The sequence below is a fragment of the Neolamprologus brichardi genome, chromosome 7 (genome assembly GCF_056152115.1).
Source record: "Neolamprologus brichardi isolate AB-2024 chromosome 7, ASM5615211v1, whole genome shotgun sequence".
NCBI lineage: Eukaryota > Metazoa > Chordata > Actinopteri > Cichliformes > Cichlidae > Neolamprologus > Neolamprologus brichardi.
In genome coordinates this window covers 31,670,489-31,690,017 of record NC_142110.1, presented here as the reverse complement: position 1 = coordinate 31,690,017, position 19,529 = coordinate 31,670,489, and the positions used below count along the sequence as shown (strand labels likewise).

Genomic DNA, 19,529 nt, shown 5'->3' with positions numbered 1-19,529 from the left:
GAGGCAGCATTTATAACATTTTCAGAAGCGGCAGGGTTCCTCCAAACTTTGCTGTATCAAATCAAGTGCCACTTGCTAACCGTTGAACTGTGGCCGATCACACAGCAGGCAGCGTGCAATGTAACAGCTTTCTATCCAGAGTGTGGAAGACATTTTTTTTGTGTACATGCAGTCATGTCAGGATAGAACAGTACACCATGTCCTAGACTTGTCTGGTATGTTCAGTCCACGATGCCAAAAAAATATTATATCATAAAAGGCAACCATGTAGGAGCAAAGATCTTTGTGGATTAAATCGCACAGTCTCACTTATTCGCCTTCTCATTTTTGAATGTAAACATGTTATATTCAAAGAAACCTTTATTTTTAGCTTTACAGCACAGAAGGGTTGAGAGAAGGCAGTTTGCTATCATGCTGAAGTGGGTATTGAGAGAGGAAGAGGGAAAGGGGGGAGGCATAAGGAAGAGAGTAGCAAGAAAGTGAGCAGAGTGAGAGAAGTAAAAAATGAAAAGATGAAGGGAAGAATGAAAGAATGGAAAGAGAGAGAGGGAGAGAGAGGCAAATGTTTGGAGTGAGGCGTTTTTGCTTTTCAGTCCTGACAGTGTGGAATGTGAGAAGGGAGATCAATGTGGTATCTCTCTCTCTCACACACACACACACACACACACACACACACACACACACACACACACACACACACACACACACACAGGCTGCCAGATGTTCTTCAGCCAATGAGGAAGAAGCGGTCTGGTCTCTTCAGGTCAACCCACATGTGTCTCAGCACACACACACACACACACACACAAACACACACACACACACACACCAATACACTGAGGCAACCCATCTTTTCCTCTCCTTTCAGTTTTCTTTCCTTGCTGCATTCACTTTAAGTGCATTTGCCAAAATTCCCTATTTTATCAATGAAACGCTCACAGCTTGCAGCACAGTTCTCTTGAGCAAGTCTCCTAGAGCAGAAGGCTTTATTCCACTTAGCAAGGCATCACCTCTGCCAAAGTTAGACGCAAAGAAACGAAGGACAGAGCAGGAAGTGGAAGGGGCAGGTGCAGGAAGTTACTTTTTCCAATAGAGAGTAAAGAGGGGGGGGAAAGACCCGGTTTCTCTGTGACATTGGCCTGCTTTTAAAACACCAAGATAACAAAATATTTCTTATCTTAATTTAGCAAAATAAATACATAAAATAATTCTGCAGATCAAACTCAAATATAAAGAAAAGCAAAGGTAATAAAAATAATCAGTATAATTGATCAGCAGGTTCTGACCTCCTGTCTTCAGTTCTGGATTCATTTTGAGTGTCTGAAACAAGAGAAAGCAGACTGAGACTTTGCAAAATAAACTAGCTTCACACTGGACCTAAACACCAATTAAACGTCAGGGAAGAACATCCAAATTAACACAAACACAGCCAAAGACTGGGGCATAAATTTACTGCTAATCTTGCTGTGTGTGTTTTAAGAGAGTGTGTTTTTCTTTCTCCCCCCCCCCTTACATGGATGAACAAAAACACAATAATGCCCCCCACACACGCACACACCCATACACTGTGTCTGGCCCGTCACAGGACCAGATGGCAGAAGGGGTGTTCCAGACAATTTAGAATCTGTGTGTGTGTTTGTGCACGTGTGTCAGTTTGTGTGCTTGGTGTGTGTGTCTGTGTGTGTGTGGAGAGGCTATATATTTTCCAACCAACCCCCCTTTTCCACACATACACACTCGGGGACTTGGCAGTGCCACTCTGGTGCCCTCGCTGCCAAAAAACTGAGAATAAAACAAAAGCCGGGATGAACCATTGTGCCGCTTCCCTCCTCGATCCCACCCCTAACTCTGAACCAGATGGTTTAACCCACTGATCTCTGCAGTGTGAAGGTTCAGTGTGTCTCTGGCAAGTCAGCTCAAATCAATTTGTACATTAAATGATCTCAACAAACAGGTTGCGACGACGTCCAAAACCTGCAAATCTGTCTTTGAGCGAGTTCAAGCGGATCTCCGTTTGAGGTGAACGTCGAGGAGTCGAAATAGCAGAAGGGAAAAATGGAAGAAAAGCAGGAAGCATAGGAAGAAGATCAGGGAGGAAACAGGATGTTTTTAATTTAGAATTTAGATACAATAGCCTTGATACATTCCTTTTATATCGCACATATGTCTTGCTTTCACGTAAGCTGCAAAGTGGGCTTTCAGTAAGAAAACATACGTAGGTTGATTCCACCAATTTCGTGTGATGTTTTAGATTTTGCCTTTCTATATATACCCACACACATAAATAGACCCGAGCTTGTGATGCGTTTCGATTTTTCCAGTGAAAGAAATGCCAAAACTGTGCAAGGAGAAAAAATTTGCAAGTGAAAACATGTTTTTTATCTTTGTTGCTATATATGATATATCACAATCAGCGGGGGTGTTCAGTAACGTAGTATGTTACTTATTACTGTAGCAAACCCAGTAATTACATTACAGTTAACATTCTGTTCTGAGGTTCTTCAATCATCTTTACTCTGGGCAGAAAATAGAAAGAAACCAGAGCGTCAGTTATGTAGTAGCTCATCATGATCCATCCTGCCTGTAAAAGGGCAAGTGTGAGCTTGACCTTGATCTCAGACCCATTATGTGTTCACTGTGTTTAAGTTTTAGTATTTATTGATCATGTCTTTCCTGGAAAAAAATGAAAGAGTGGTCTATAACTTTTCAGGAACTGTGATGTGGATGATACTTTTATTTAGAGGACACGATGATTACATTGAAGCTATGGTGCACATTATTATAACTAGCAAACCCTGGCACTACATGTGGGTCTTTGCTTTGGTGTTAGGTCCACATCTATCCTGGTAAATTTATCAGAACAAGATTGACTGTAATAATATAACAAATCTGTTAGATGTCACTTGCATGAAGATGAACGTCTTACAAGTGTCTGCACAGATAGCACAAAGCTAGCAAAGAACCTGAGTGTATACTAGCACCAGCTGGCAAACCAGAGCCTGATCTTAAGCAGGGCTTCAAGTGGCTGTCCTGACACGACATTATGGCTTATGTCAGTTAAATAACAAAAAAGATGAACATTTCAATAAAAGTGTGGCATGAATAATCAATGCATCATGTTTTTGCTGTTTGAAAGTTTAAAAGTAATAAGATAAAATGTGATGTTTTATCATTTATCAGATTAATGCTAGAGAGATCAAGGGTTAGTGTCTGCCTACAAAAGAAAGCAATTCTGTCTCAATAAGTTTGCAAATGGTTCAATGTGTTTGATTTTATTCTTCCATGTCCTTCCTGTCCTGTTCCACTGACAAAATCACCCCTGAGGTCAGATTTGAGTTTTTTACTGTCGAGGTCACTGGGGAGGAACTGGAATAGGAAATGTGGGAAAGAAGCAGGAAGAGACAGCAAATGTTGAAGGGTAGGAGCAAATACAAAGTATAATGGCAAACATGTCACATGACTGGAGGAAGTTTTGAACTCAAAATACCCCAAAGAGCATCAATAAAGGTCTAATTTTAGAGGAAAGACTTTGTCTGCGGAAACATGCAACAGAACAAGGACAATAAGTGAGTCAACAACAGTCTGCTGGTTTAGCTGAAGCCTGAAACCGAGGAGGAAGATGGATGGGTGAAAAAAGAAACTAAGTGGAAGGGGAGGGAAATGTAGGAAAAGAAGCATGAAAAACAGAAAAGACAGACTGGAGAATAACAAAGATGAGGAGGAGGAGGAGGAGGAGTGGGCGTGAAAGAAGATAGTTGAATAAAATAAGAATCCATTCGATAGACAAGAGGAAGATGGGACTGATGAAGAAGGTTATAATAAACATGTGCAGGAGGAAGATGCTAAGAAAGAAGAAGAGTGTTCATACAAAAGGTTACTGAAGACAAAAAAGGATGCAGAGGACGATGAAATCAGAAGTAATCAGGAGGATTAAGGATGAAACAGAGGTGGAAACAGTATGAAGAGTGAGCAGGTCAGTAACACACGAAGAAGGAAGAAGTGTGAGTAAAAAAAGGCAAATAATCTTAAGAATAGGAAGAAGGCTGATAAAGATGTAGAAGCAGGGGAAATGGTGGGAAGAAGAAGTGGGAACAAAAGTCAGGTTGAGGAAAAAGAGATGAAAAAAGAGGACAAGAAGGTCAAAGAGAAACTAAAGGTGTGAGAGACAGGAAAAAGAAAAACCTCTAAAGGAAAAAGTTAAGAAGGTAGAGGAAGAAAGGAGGAAGTGAAGCAGCTGATGTGTACAGTAGGAAGTTAGGGTGAAGAACAGCTGAATCAGGGGCAGGAAATTCGCTAAAGATGTGGGTGGAATTGGCCTTTGTGACCACACCAGAACTAATTCCCAAACCTTCGCCACCATATTCCCGTAATGCACTTCTTCTTCCCTCACTTTAGCAACTTCCACGCACATTCACAAGCACGCACTCATTTTGCCCCTCGTCTGCCACACCAAACACACAGGTTTTAATCTCCCAAAACAATTTAGCTTGTCACACACTCGCACTTACAAGCATAAACACACACACAGACACACATGTACTGCTGCCTCCCAGAATAAGTTGGCTGCCTCTAATTGGAGTGGTGTTTGTTGCAGAGAGGTGTTGAGCGCCGCTGTAATTGCCAGGCAGGCTGGTTGACGTTCCCTGTCTCTTTATTTTTTAAGGACTGGGTAATTAGGCTCGGTGACTGCGATTGTGCCGGCACCGCCGCCGATATGAGCGAACAGGTGTGGGAGCCGGCGACCGAAACACACGACACCTCGCACACGTCACAGACCGACCGCAGAGCGAGAAGAAGAGGCTATTTTACAGCCGATAAGGAGGCCTAGAGACGTAAGGTTTCACCAAAAGATCCCGGAGATGGAGGACTGAAACCGTGATCACCGTGGGTGGGGGGTGAGGGTTGGGGTAGGGGTAACATAGGTGACGGTGGTATTCAGTTACCTTCAGCTGATTGGAGGAGAGGAAACGAGCAGATTGTGTGAATGAGCAGGAAAAGAAAAGACACCTGTGAATGTAACTAATAACTCAACAAAAAGGTGCAGCCACTTGATGTGCGAGGCTGAGGCTTAGCAGTGCACAGCAGTGCTTGAAGCTACATGCTAGCATGCTCATAGTAACAATGCTAAGGTTATGATCTGCAGGTACAAGTAGAATGCTGCCGTTCGACATACTTTTTCAAACCACAAATGCCTTAATATCAACATGTCAGAGCCAAAAATATGCAGTATATCATCAATACTGCGTGAAAAAAAAGACTATGGTGCAACGGTACTTTAAGCAATATAATGAGGTTAATCCACAGCTGGCATATGCTATTAAGCAACATAATATTTTATTCCAAAAAAACAATAAGACACATTTTGTTCTGCATCCTCCAGCCCCCGGTCCTCATAGACCCCTCGTTTTAAGGGCATAATTTAATTTTCTGTGCCATGTTTGCATATTTGCTCTTTTTACAAAATATGAAAGCAATTAATAATCTGAACAAAATGATTGGTTCTGCCAGCACATGCTGTTTGACGTCACAAGTTCCTTTGTAACAAATGGAAATTGTCCTGGGGCACACAGTGCAGTTGTCCTTGTATCTAGTCTCCATCACACATATCAGTCATTGGTCATTTTTCCATTTTAACTTTTTTATGCAAATAGACTACAGTACTGTCTGCTGTAAATGCTCTTTCCTCAAAAGCACGACAAGCACTGAAAGCACTAACTTTGATACGCAAGAAACATAGCATGGATAATATTTTGTTCAGTTAATAAAAAGATATGAACACCATGTAGCGATGATGGCACTTCTGTCATGATGTAGATATGATATACCTGGTGTCAACAGGTGTTATAAGTTCCCATTTCCTTATCTTGTTTGTTGGCCAAAATAATAATAAATACTTTATGAATCTTCTACAATATCAAACTATGGCCACTAACAGTACACACACTTCAAACAGAGGCTCTGCCTGAAACTGACACATTCCAGTGGTTCTTCTCTTTTGTGTTTTGCTATTTTATTTACTTTTTTCTTTGCTGTTGGCATCATAGATGCTAAAAGGTGAAACTTATAACAGCCATTTGTTATTGACTGTTAATATGTACTCTTGTTCCAGCTCTCTCTCCATACGTCTGATTTAGTGATTTCACAGTTAGACCCAGGGGTAGGTCTAACTGTGAAACCACTTGCTCATTGGCTAACGACTCGTCTATTGTAGCCAATGAGCCTGCCTCAGATAATTCTCCATTTTGAAATATAGTATGATAGGGATTTATAAAATACACTTAGTGTTTTTATTCAGTATAGCCTGAAATGAGCGACTGCACCCATAAACTCATTAGGAAAGTGTTTATTGAGAGGTCAAATCAGAAACTGTTTTCCCCATAGACTTCAATAGGACTGGAAGTCTTTGTGCAACTATCACCTTCAATTGGCTTTAAACTAGAAAACGGGTTTACAGCACTTCAGCATTGGATTCATTTTTCTGACCGGGAAACCCCGTCCATGTTTTATACTGTCTATTGCAACCAAAATATCCCCTGCATGCCAAAAAGCATTTTCAACATCTATAATTGTCCAAGGGACATCTGTAAAACTATCAACAGGAACTTTTGTTTGTCCCCTGAGCCTAGAAAAGTGAGCCAACTGTGGCTTTATAGATGGGATTAAGAATGCTGATACCCTTTTTCTGCATCAGTGCCAGAGAAACTGGCAACATAAAATTGCCACAGAATGGAGATCAAATGGCTGCAGCTGTACAGACTGTAAAAACTCCTAACTTCTTCATTTCACTTCAAGCATTAACAGCTAATTACCAACACCTTGTCAACTGAAAATGACCTTGAAGGGATAGGCATGTCACTCGCTAATGGCAGTAAACTGCTACCATCAAAATATTGTCAAGCTGAGGAATATTGGTTCTTCAGTCCAATAATTGAATCAAGACATTAAACAGCTGAAACTAGATATTTGCTGATAAAATCTTTATTCATATTTGCCCTGTGAAAAGAAAAAGCGTGTTCACTTTGCTGTCTGTCTTCTAAACCACTCTCCACAGTTAATGACTGGTTTATACTTGAAGCATACAAATCAGACAGGTAACCAGCTGCAGGTGCACAACAGATGCTTCTAAAAACATTCACTTTTGACGCCAGCCAAAAGCTGATGAAGACCAGCAATTAAACACTGCCACTTTGTCGACCTTCAGTCTACTTATTACAAAGTGCTTAACAAAGTAACACAACACTGCTGGCGCACCCGTCCAAAACATCAGCGAAACTAAACTTACAGACCATTTACACATCTATCTCTGACATCCAGTTACAACAAGTCAAAGCCAGCTTTTGCAGCTGGACGTGCAATAATAATAAATGTGAAGACGGTCCCAACTTGCGGTAATATTGTGACTGAAATATGTTTAAAGTGTATAAAAATGAAATTAGCTAGTACTGGTCAGTTGATCTTAGAATTAGTTATAAATGCAGAATGATAGAATACATTACACATGGAGAGGCCATGTGCTGAAGAAATACATGAAGTATTAGTTATTAGACAACCTACTGTACTGCCCATGCCATGGCTGACCAAAAGGAAGCTCTCTTACATGGGATTTAATGGTGTGAATGCCATATTATAAACCAAACCAAGAGCTTTATTTAAGGACTCAGTCAGAAAGGCTTGGAGACCTGTTAGTGACCATCTGACAACCAGTCGCTACAGAAAAATGTGTATTCCCTGACTGGTCCCTGACTGAAATTGGTTACAAAGAGGTTGTTGCAACAGAAACCTCCTTACATTGCCTTAGTTGCCATGGTCACCATTAGCCAGCATGAAAGGTGAACAGATGCCATCAAGGTAAAGTTGTGCCTGACCACTGCAACAAACGCATTTCAAAAGTTTACTATGAAGAAAGATGGTCTCAGTTACCAGGTTGTTACCAGCAGAGATGGGCAGTAACGCATTACTTTTTTCGAGTAATGAGTAAAGTAAGGGATTACTATTGCAAAAAAGGTAATTAGATTACTGTTACTTTCCCGCAAGCACGCTGCGTTACTGCGTTACTAAAACCGTGATTTTTTTGCGAGAATGTCTCATGACAATGACGTAAGCGAGTGCAACATTCGTGGCAACAGCTGTGTGCAGATCAACAATGGATAATATGTCGAGTGCGGAGAGAATATGACCGTGCAGCGTTTAAAGCATGGAAGTACTGCCCTTTAATTCCGTAAAAAGTGACAAAAACATAAGCGTCCGCTGCTCACTGCGTGGGAAGAAAACTTCTTTTTACAGCGAAAAAACCCCTAAACGTCCGAGCAAGCACCAAATACGCTGCTGCTGGAATGTGAAATTCACAGAGAAACTGCCGGATCCTTCCACTGATCACTGCGGCACACCTGCACCAGGGCAAACCTCTGCCTGTCCCACTGCTGCTATACAGGTGAAACTAGAGCAACAGGACCGCTGAGTCTTTGATTTTATTTATTTTCTGCTGTGTTTCACTTGCACCTATTTGAAAGACTGAGTGTAAACACAAAAAACTATTTTATTTTATGTGCTGGAATGTGCAGAAAATAGGTTTAAACGTTAAACAAATTTCTTCCAGTCAGAGAATGTTGCATATAATTTAATGTTTGCTTGATGCATAAAGTTAAAAGATTATAACTAACAAAACAAGTTTTAAAAAGAGACTTTTTCATTTGATTACATTTTATATGATGGATTATGCAGAAAAAGTAGAATTGGGCTGAAAGATCTATTGCTTTATTACCCATTTAGGGGATAAATCATGTTTTAAAAAGTAACTAAGTAACTAATTACTTTTTTGAAGTAACTTGACCAACACTGGTTACCAGGTGCACTTTTCACAGTTTTACTACTAAGCAACTAAGCTAGCAACTGCCAGCAACCTCCTGAAACCATTAATCAAACAGTTTGCTTAATAAACTCTGGGAAAGGAGGCAGGAGGTCCCTGACTGGTCTCTAGGCCTAAGTTGATGGGGCTTTGGCAAAAAATCCACAGCAACCTCCAGCAACAACTCGCAAGTGGTGAGGAAATATACATTTTTATCTCAGACCAGTGGTCGCCAACTAGTCTCATAAACTGCGTAACTGAAGCCTAAACCTTACAGGTGACTTTGGTGCTTAAACTGAACCAAACACCAAGCCCAGAATAAAATGTTTTCCACACAAGTCTCACACACGAGTTTGCATTGTTCTTTTTTGAACTGGAAACACCACCGGATCATAAGAACCAACGACCATTGCAAAACTAGCTCACAATGACAGAAACTGTTCCTACCTTAAAACAAAAATCTGATCGAAACACAGTCAAATAAACTCAAACTAAAGCTTTAGAATTCAGTTTAGCAAGAGAAAATTATTCTATTTTAACCAGAAGCACTGGATCAGTTCGCATCTGCATATATTTTCACTGACAATAACCAAAGCAAGCCTAAACAACAAGTTAGCTGCAACTCCTCACCTCTCAACTACCCAACAAAGTTAGCTTGAACTCACACAAAAAGTCTGGCTTATCAGCTTATCTCACCAAGTCACCAGAAACAGAGGATCGGTCTCCTCTTTTAATCCATTTCTGCTGAAAGCAAAGCCCAAAACACAGAAACAAATAAAAAAAAAAATGTTAACTGGACCAAGCTCAGTGGAAACTGAGAAAAGCAAGACTACTCTAAACTTAAGATCTCAGCCCAGCCCCTAACCTTTCAGTGTCGTCTTCGGGGAAAACATATGGAGCTCCGACTCGGTAGCGAGCCGGCCCGTCGAAGCAAGCGGCACGTCAATCTCCTGAGCTTTGAGAAAAAGAAAAAACACACAAATCCATGCCGAGTACTTACAGGCGCTAACCTTGAAATCACTGCCATTATTAGCAGAGTCATTATTAGTATTAGAAAAGCAAATGGGGCTAATAATATTTGCCATTATGGCTAAAAACGCCTATTAATCCCTAATCCGCACCACAATTAAGAGCATGGTTGGGTGTTTTTGTGAGTCGTTCTGCATCGCCTTGCCGGGGAAATGAGACAATTTAACAGCCTCAGAGGCAGAGAGAAGGTGGGAGGGTGAGGTATTGAGCGACTGGCTCCTGCTCTCCATCTCTATTTTGAAAGCGACCAGCCGGGGTGTTTTTGAGTGACGGGCGTAACGGAGGCAGATTTGACTGAATAAAGACAAGAGGGTGGTGGTGGGGGCGTCACTCGCCGCGCTGAAGCGCGTTATCTGTCTCGGTACAAGTGCATCAAATCAAACGGGAGAGGGGATATTATTAAAGCAACCCCCTTTTTTCTCCGCTGTGAACTGTGACTTAATAAGCTATGCCAATTAGGAGAACAAAAATCAGGCATGCCATCGGGGCTGTATCTGCCCTTGCCCAAATTTCTCTGCTAATGCATGAAGCTCGCTGGCAAAGGCGACAGAGCTGCTGCGTTTTTTTTTCTTCTGTTTGTCTTTGGTTTTGACAGGAAAAGAAAGAAGACACTGGGGTGGAAGGTGGGACAAAAATAAAACGGGATAAAGCTTACTGATTTGGTGATCATTCAAAGAGATGATGTTTTTAAAGGAGGAACGCTGATGTTTTTCTCCCCACCCCAACAAATCTAATGAAAAGAGAAACACCAACCAGCTATGGATTTGTTCTTCTCAAAAGTATTGTTTGTATATTTACATTGGAATATCTTATTTCTCAGTGCCATCTAGCTCAGGAGCTGTCCAAAATGTCATAAAAACCCAACAGTAAGCCACACTGCGGTGGCTGTTTTTGGCTCATATTTAAGGAAGATTTGCTTTCAGCCTCAGACTGTTTCATTTGAATCATCTTTAGAACTATGAGCATGTGCAACTACATGGTTTAGAGTAAACATTGTTTAAAAACTACAGTACAGTACTTTACATGTGGAGGTTCTGATGTTGGCTTTGAGTGACCTGGTCCACTCCAGGAAATCCAGGAAATAACAGTAACCTCTTAACCCATAACATTAGTGATGTCATGTATTCTGCTGGCACCACAGAAAGCAACACAGTTCTTCTCCACCCTCCTGGTGACCAGGCTGATGAGTCCTGCCTCTCTGAAAAGGTCAGAAAAGGTTTACAATAAACCCATTAAAAGAAAAGAAAAAAGACAGTTTGCTGGTCAAGCAACACAACCTGTGAGTATTCCTTAAATAAAAGCACACAGCAAGTGAAAGTAGTAGTAGTAGTAATAATTAAAATACTGACGATGATGATGAAATGATAAAGGACAGGACACCAATCCCAGTCTTGGTTTGAGTCACTCCAGCACCAAACTTCAAAATGTGTCTTCTTTCTGTCTGTCTTATACTTCCTTGTTTCAGGTCTTTGCTAACCTTTACTATCTTTAATTTCTTCATATCCCTTCCCTTTTCCCATTGCTTCCTTTCACTGATTCATCAGTTCCCTCCTTCCTCACGTTAGTCTTTTCTTAAACGCCTTTAGTAGTATTGTTCCTCTCTTATTCCTCACTCTTTTCCTTCTTGCTATAGTTATGCCTTCTTGTCCATTTTTGGATTTCCTGTGTTTCTTTTGACATTTACCATCTAATTTTATTCTTTTTGTCCATCATTAACTCACCATTAAATTCTTACTTTTTTTAATCAGTTCTCCATTAACCCTTTATATTCCATTTCCTTTGTTTCTTGCTTCCTTTCAACTTTTCAACCTTTTTCGGTTCTTCCTTTCATGTTACGTCCCTCTAAAATTTCTCCCTCATTCTCTCCATTTCATTGTTACCCCTTCCTCTCTTACTTCTCCATTAGCTCCGCTCCATCCCTTGTTTACTTTCCTTACTACACAATTTCTTTGAGTTTTTATTACTTGCGCAACTTTTTATTCCTTATTTCATCTTAATTTGATTTTATTTCTGTGTCCAATTATTTAAAATTCTTCTTATTCTGTTCTTTCCGTCTTTTGTTTCTTCCTTACTTCCTTCTTTCCTTCCTCTGTCACCTTTATTTCTTTCTGCTTCCAGGAAACAGTTCCTTCATCTCTTAGTGCCAACTTTAAGACACATGACAGCGGGGTTGATGGTTTGCCCTCACACTGCCAAACCTGTCTTTCCTCCCACCCCCACCCTCCATGGTCCCAACTACACACATAAACACCTGCCCACACATATTTGCTTGTTCAGACAGACAATTCAAAAATCAATGCCTCAAATCTCTTACACTCATTTTTTTTCCAATGCTCAACCTTCGTTTTGCTGAGGACACACACATTTACACGCTCTCGCTCGCTCACACACGCACACACACATCTCGGTCGCCTTCCAACACCACTGACAAGGAGACAAACAGCGGATCTGAGAGGTTACAACGGCTTTTTTTAAAGAAAAAAAAAGAGGAAAACACCAAAACCAGCCAAGACCTGAAATAGACGAGTGGTGGCAGCGGCGGTGGTTTTGACAGGCAGAGTGAAGCCGCTCACTGAACGGCTTCATCCAGGAGGAGATTAGAAACACACACACACCGAGTTTGAAGTGTGCATTATCTTTCCAGGGATGATCCCAAAATAAACAACAACAACAACGGCGAAATCTCTCAATAATTAAAACGCCTAATCCACTTCCTGGTTGGTGATGACCGTGGGCTGAGCATGTCAGCCGAGACTGTGCGGTGTTCATGTTTAGATGCTTTTGTGTTTTAAGGTGAATTTATGGGCTGAAATACAAGGGCTTACATGGAGAGGTACATTCACAGCTTTGTGTGAAGGCTGTCATTTCAGAGTTCAATCTCTACATAAAGACATGGTTGGGAAAATGTCACTCCTTATCCTCAAAAGCATCAGATAAACCAAATCCTACAAAATATTTTTAGCCCTCTGCCTCGTCTCACTGAGACGTTATTTTTATATTCAACACCTCAGTGTTTTCTGCTTTTATCCAGGCTCTTCTTACATCCAAACTTTCCTTCACCACCTATTTTCTACAGGACTTGGAGACGGGCTACTTTCTTTAGTTAGGATATATATAGGAATTTAAACACAAAGACATGTGTTAGTGGAAATGTGAATTAGTGTGGAGCAGTGCCCACAGCACCAAAGATCAAAAACTGCACTGAAAGCAGGTACTGCTCGGTGATCAGTGGGCCGTTTAATTCTCACACTACAGTAAAATTTCACATCAGGGTACAATTAAACGATGCCCTAAAAAGGCTTGGAAGAGATCCTTTTCATAGGTCTTTTCTAAGTAAGTGAGTGTAAATCAGCTTGCTAACTAACAGCAGGTTGAATGTAGCAACATTCACCTTGCTGAGTCTTGTCCTGACAGAGGTTTCTTCCTGTTAAAAGGGAGCTATTCCTTTCCACTGTTGCCCAACTGCCAGCTCATAGACGGTCGTCTGACTGTTGGGATTTTCTCTATATTACTGTAGAGTCTTTTTTTTAACAAGGATGCAGACACTTGGCATCTGCTAATCTGCTAATATACAGGTCAATCTCATGTGCCACCATCCTAAGATAACAGCCAAGCTAAAATTAAATCAGCTCAAGTGAAAAAACAACCAATACTGGGCACACTTAGCTCAACAAAATATCCTCTCGATTCAACATAACCTTTGAAAAGAACAAAATCCGTCACCTACTTTTCGTGCAAATACCTGTGTCCTTACAATATTATGGAAGATCAGTGCTTTTATTACATGTTCTTTACACTGGAACCTATGCAGCAAGTTTTTTAGAGTACCAAGGGTCTACAGAGAAATTTATGAGCAGCAGAAAGGTTTGCATTAACTTGTAATGCTTTATCAAAAGGTGATAAATGTTATTGGGTTATTATGCTCAGCATATTGAAAATGTTTAAACTACTGTGAGCTAAGTTATGCGAGACTATTGCATCATTTGGTCTATGAGGGTACCCATAGAGCAGGGTATAATAAGGTGATAAGATGATGTTGTATCCATTCATTTATATATGCACAAATGTTTTCTTGATTGACATTTCTAAACTTATCAGGGTCATTCAGTAGTATGGCTACCAAAGCTCTGAGTCATGCTACTGGCCTTTTAAGTTATGTTTTTTCCGATTTTCAGAAAACGTGACCTGACCCCTGACCACGAGCTGGAGATCACTGAGATTTGAACTCGTCTGAGATTCTTAGTAGATGCACCTACAGCACCAATTTGACATTGATGCATTCACAAACGTAGGTGTCCACGTCCCCTGACCTTTGACTCAGCAGGGTGACAACAATGTCCCATCAATCTTTTACGGCGGAGAAGTAAAGAAACCGATTGAAAATTAGCTAATAGAAATCTTAATGTCCTAAAGTCTAACTTTAGGTAGGCCTACTTACTGGCTGTGTGAAGAAACACAAAGTTCTCTTTTTATGAAACATCAAGAATTTATCCGATCAAAGTTTGAAATCATCATTTATGTGACATTAACTGGAAGAGTAAAAACAGCTTAAGGTATGCATTTACAAACAGAAGTAAATACTGTACAGGACTGAGCATGAACACAAAATTTCAAATGTATGAAAGCGCATCATTCAAAGCAGAGTAACTCCTGTCAGTCTACAGTGAATGGACCCCATTCCATGTCAGCACGTCCCAGCCTATGGCCTCAACCCAGCCTTTGGAAACCGCTCCTCTCATGGTTGTGTAGGTCTATAGAGTTCTAATTAGCTGCATTCACAAACAGCACCAGGCTCATCAAAATGCCGAGGCCTGCAGAAAGCCACAGCAGGGGTGAGCAGAGCGCGCGCGCACATGTGTGTACACGAGGATATTTAGATGTGTGTGTATGGGAAACACAGTGTGATTTGTATAGTAGGGTAAGAGTGTGCGCGTGTGACTCCACGGTGTGTTCCTGTATCAAAAGAAAAAGAAAAACAACAACAACAACCCTAACATGAAGATACACTTTGAGGCAGCAAACCTAAGGCCTAAAAAATGCTACAAATTCAGCAAAACTGAGACTTTTTTTTTTCTTTTGCCAAAAATCGTAACATTTGTCGTCCTCCCTTGCATTTGTATGCACGGCACAGGAGCAAACAACATCACCGAAACCGCGGAGCACAAACAACAACAACCACACATCGACGCAGTAAACAAAGAAGATGCCTCGCCATCTCTCTGTATTCCAGCCAACTAACAAAATGGCTTCCGAACGCCGTTTAGAGGCAAATAACAGGAGCGGGAGCAACAGAAAGGACCCGGCTGTTTTCTGTGAAGACCTTCCAGAAAAGACTTTAAACAGAAAGTATCCTACTGGTATGGTGGCTGAAGGCTGCTTAATAAGCACTGCAGATGCTGCTGAACATACACCAGACATACCGCAATGCAATCCTGTGAAACACATGAGGAAAATGCACCCAAACGTACAATGTGATCTCAAAGCAAAGAACGATGCATCCAACCACAGAGGTGGCAGGAGCAGAAGTGGCAATAGGTGGAGAGCATGTGCTTATTAACATGAATGCACCTCACTGAATAATGCAAATTTGTTTTACGTACCCATTGCAAATATTATCAACATACAGTATAAGATGCACAGGACAGCATCTGCCTTCTTTTTTCATCCTTTCACTTGATTGGCTGAACCAGAACAGAAGCATCCCATATGGAAAAGAAATAGTAAAAACATATATGATTTACTCATGAAAGTGGCCACTTTCTCATTACTTTCATATATTTTTTTAGTAAGTATACAAAACATACAAGTTTCATTATATAATTTTTCAAGAGATCTTATATGTGTTTTCACTCTTGTATGCTTTTCATACAAGTTTCATACAAGACAGATAAAAACTTTATAAGATTTATATATATCTTTTCCATATGGGATAGCAGGCACTTCCAAGGATACTATTACAATTTATTACAGCACCTCAGTAACATTATTTTTCATGAAGATAACTGATAAAATCATGGAGCAAATATTTTTTACATATATGCATCTCAGCTGATGTGATCAAAAGTCTCAACCAGTCCAAAGGCTGAAGCTGTTTCAAAACTGCTAAACAAAAAAAGAGCAGAAGAGTAATGCTGAAGAAGATGTCTGGTAACAAAAATAATAGCTTTGCTAATTTAACAGAGTAATGGCTAACCACAAAGGAGCAGAAATGAATGGATGAATCATTTTCATGGAAAACAGCTACAGTACAAGTTTATTGCCCTAATCTGCTTTCAGTCTTGGATCTGGCCAGAATGAATCTTAGATATCCCCAGGAGGCAATTTCAATAAGTGGATTTCAGCCCTTTCTGAATGTATCTTGGATACATTAAGACCACCCGTCCATCTATCTATCTATTTTTCTACTTTTCATCAGCAGAAGGAGCTGCACAAGAGGGCAACAGTCCACGCAAAGATAGCCAGACCTCCTTTGGACCTGATCACCTCCTCCTCTTCTGGTGGTACACCGATGTATTCCTGCGACAGATCAGGCCCAGGGTCTCCTCATGGTTGGACGTACCTAAAACATCTCACCTAGGAGCCCAGGAGGCATCCTGCTCAGATGTCCGTATCTCTAAGGCTCATCCCAGACACACATTGATAAAAGCTCACTTTTGATACAATGGGTGGGGTACCAATGTAGATTGCCAGTAAATCAAGAACTTTGACTTCATGCTCAGCTCAGACAGGATCCAATCCAATAATCTCCAGCTCCATTCTTCCCATGCATATGAAAAAACAAACAAGCAAACAAACAAACAAACAAACAAACAAGCAATCCTGAATACAAAAAAACAAAACAGATATAATAAGAACCAAGTGACAAATTCAATCAATGAGTGAAAACTGACATGCCGCTGAACAAGTACCAGCTAATGATGACTATGACGTCACTGTGTTTACATTCTCTGGACTATACTTACACTGTAATCTCTAACTTAAAACGCTAAGCTGGCTAACTGTGGCCATGCCCCCCAAAAGACACAACTTACAGCTAACACGATGTGAGAAGTCATATGTAATGGTGGTAAAACTGACAAACAAACTGGGACAGAATACACAGTATTTTGCTTTTTCAATTTTCTCTTTTAATTGCACCTCACTAAAGTCAAGTTGACAGTCGATCAAGTCCAGAGTTATTAGCATGGGAACATTTAAACGTATAAACTAAATTAAAGTAGGCCATGTTGGTCCAGCAGTTTTACTGTTGTCTTCTTTTAGTAATTCTGAGCTCTAAGATGCATGGCATACGCTGCTTTGAAGCATCTAATAAACCTTTGTGGAAGGACTGAGACTGATTATTGTTCCAAATAAATGAGTCTCTGCGTGGAGGTTGATATTCCTGACTGCCTGTCATCAGCGGATCACCATAAATCTAAGAGACTGAATTAACTTTAGGATGACAGAATAGTATTACTACTTAATCAAAACTTTAGCGCTACTTTAACATAAATCAACTGCTAACGTAACGGTTCAGTTAACACATTTTTTTGCATAATTTAATTTCGCCAGTTTTCTGGTTTAACTCCTTGAAAATTCAACTCTGTGTTAAGTGCAATAGCTGAGCAGTGCTACAAGGTGATGCTTCTTTCATTTTTTGTGTGTGTGTTGGGGAATAGGGGAGAGGTTTACACAGAAACTAATGAAAAGTCTTATCATGAACAGCTAGAAAATGTAGCTGTGGTGACCTGCTGATGTTCAGTAGGTAAATGTGTGGAAGTGTGCCAGTGTGGAAGTCCACATTCCCTAGGTCGGCATGGTGTTACTAGCACCATACAAGTTGCAGGTTGTGCAGCTGATCATTTAATAAACATGTGTTATCACCTCATGCTTTTTCATGTAGTGGCTAAAAGGTATCCATCGATCAGTTTGAAACAAAAAAGTAATGGGTGGTTTGTATTTACTTCTCTGAGCGTATATATGCAGGGGGTTAGGGATGATGCACAGCAGACACATCATTGAGGATATATTGGCAGTCGCCCATTACTGAACTGACGCTGGCTGAGTGAAAAACTTTTAAATAACACCCAACCCTCTGAAGTACTTCCTACTAAGAATATAACTGCCTGGCTGGATGAATGAATCAATAACATGACATACCTAAAGACTCACTGACTCACTCTCTGACCAGTTTACAACCTCGCTGATGCACTCAGTGACTGTGTGCCATATTTAATCACTGACCTGCTGAATGAATGAAACGCAGACTCCTTAACGAAACTGAATAAATGGTTGATTGAATGAATTAAAACACTTTATCAGACTGACCTGAGGGTAAAAGCCAGACACAACATTATGAATTAGCATTATCAATATCCACATTTTCAAGTTGGAGCCACCACATTCCACCGCCGACGAAGCCAAACCGTGCCTGTTTGACACAAACACTACCAGCGCGTAGCAAAACAAAGCAAACTGATCTCCACAACACAGGAAGGAAAGAACGACTGCGGCAAATCAGAAAAACAGGAAGTGTCCTTCAGGAATGAACCTGAGCAGCTGAAACACAGATGGGACCCCCCCCCCAAAAAAAAAAAAAAGTCAGAAAAATCACATCACCGTTTATCCAAGATTGGCATTCATATACTTATATAATGTGAAATAAAGCGGGAATAAAAATAAAAATCGATATTGTGAGTTAACTCGAGAATTATCTACTTCCTCTTTTTTGAATAATGTTAAAAACAACAATGTCCCCAGATTCAAGAAACTGGGTGATTTGTTTTTTGTTGTTTAAATAAAATACATAATACGGAGACCATTTTTCTACAAACAATGTAGGAAAGTATTATGAGACAGATTTAAGCATATTCAAAGTCATATAATCAAACCAAGCAATGTTATTGTTTGTACACAATACGAGTAATGTAAAAAATATAAACAGTATGAGTAAGCTGTGTTCTTAAATTGTCAAGCCAAATCTCATTTGGCTTTCAAGTCCGCTTGAAATATAAAGTAACCCACAATGCAACACAGCATAAAAACCAAAAACTGCATATCCACGTATTGAACACTGTTACCCACATTAGAAAATTCAAACAGCAAACAAAGCAGCAGTGAGCAGGTGTAAGAGGAAGGAGAGGAGGAGGCTGAGGAAAAGAGCAGAAGAAGAGGAAGAAAAAGAAGAAAAAGAAGATGATGAAGTGAGGGAGGAAAAAAAAAAAAGAGAAAGCTGACGTACTTGAGCCGGAGAAATGTCCGCTCCCCAGGGAGGTTGGCCCGTTCTTTCCACTGCTAACAGGAGGGGAAAACATCTACAAGACAAACAGAGTGCACATTACCTCCGAGAGCACTGACACTGCACACAGCAAGACACATCTCTACAGAAACGTCAATGCAGCTACACGTGAAAAGCTTCATTCCAAAACGCCAATCCAACATTTGGCTGAGAGCTGTCAGCCCCTCATCTCATTATGGTCTTATTAGGAAATGTCATAAATTTAATGGTAACATGTACTCCCCCCCCCTTTTTTTTTTCTCCATAGGGTATACTGTCTGTTTTTTAAATGCATGATGTCTTGTTTTGGAAGGAATCTTTGTGTGGATGTTATTGGAAAGTGTCCAATGTGACTAGGGCTGGGTATTGGTTGATTTAATACTAATAAGATACATCTGT

At 40.4% G+C, this 19,529-nt stretch overlaps 1 protein-coding gene across 4 annotated transcripts in view; it reads right to left on the bottom strand.

Moving 5' to 3' along the window:
* The window catches only part of tcf4 (transcription factor 4), a 241,975-nt gene that overhangs the window by 217,162 nt on the left and 5,284 nt on the right, over nucleotides 1–19,529 (bottom strand). For all 4 annotated transcript variants that reach the window (XM_035915060.2, XM_035915066.2, XM_006782080.3 and 1 more), the window contains one exon: nucleotides 19,095–19,167. In XM_035915060.2, the coding sequence (XP_035770953.1) occupies nucleotides 19,095–19,167 (73 nt within the window). The remainder of the gene's footprint in view (nucleotides 1–19,094; nucleotides 19,168–19,529) is intronic.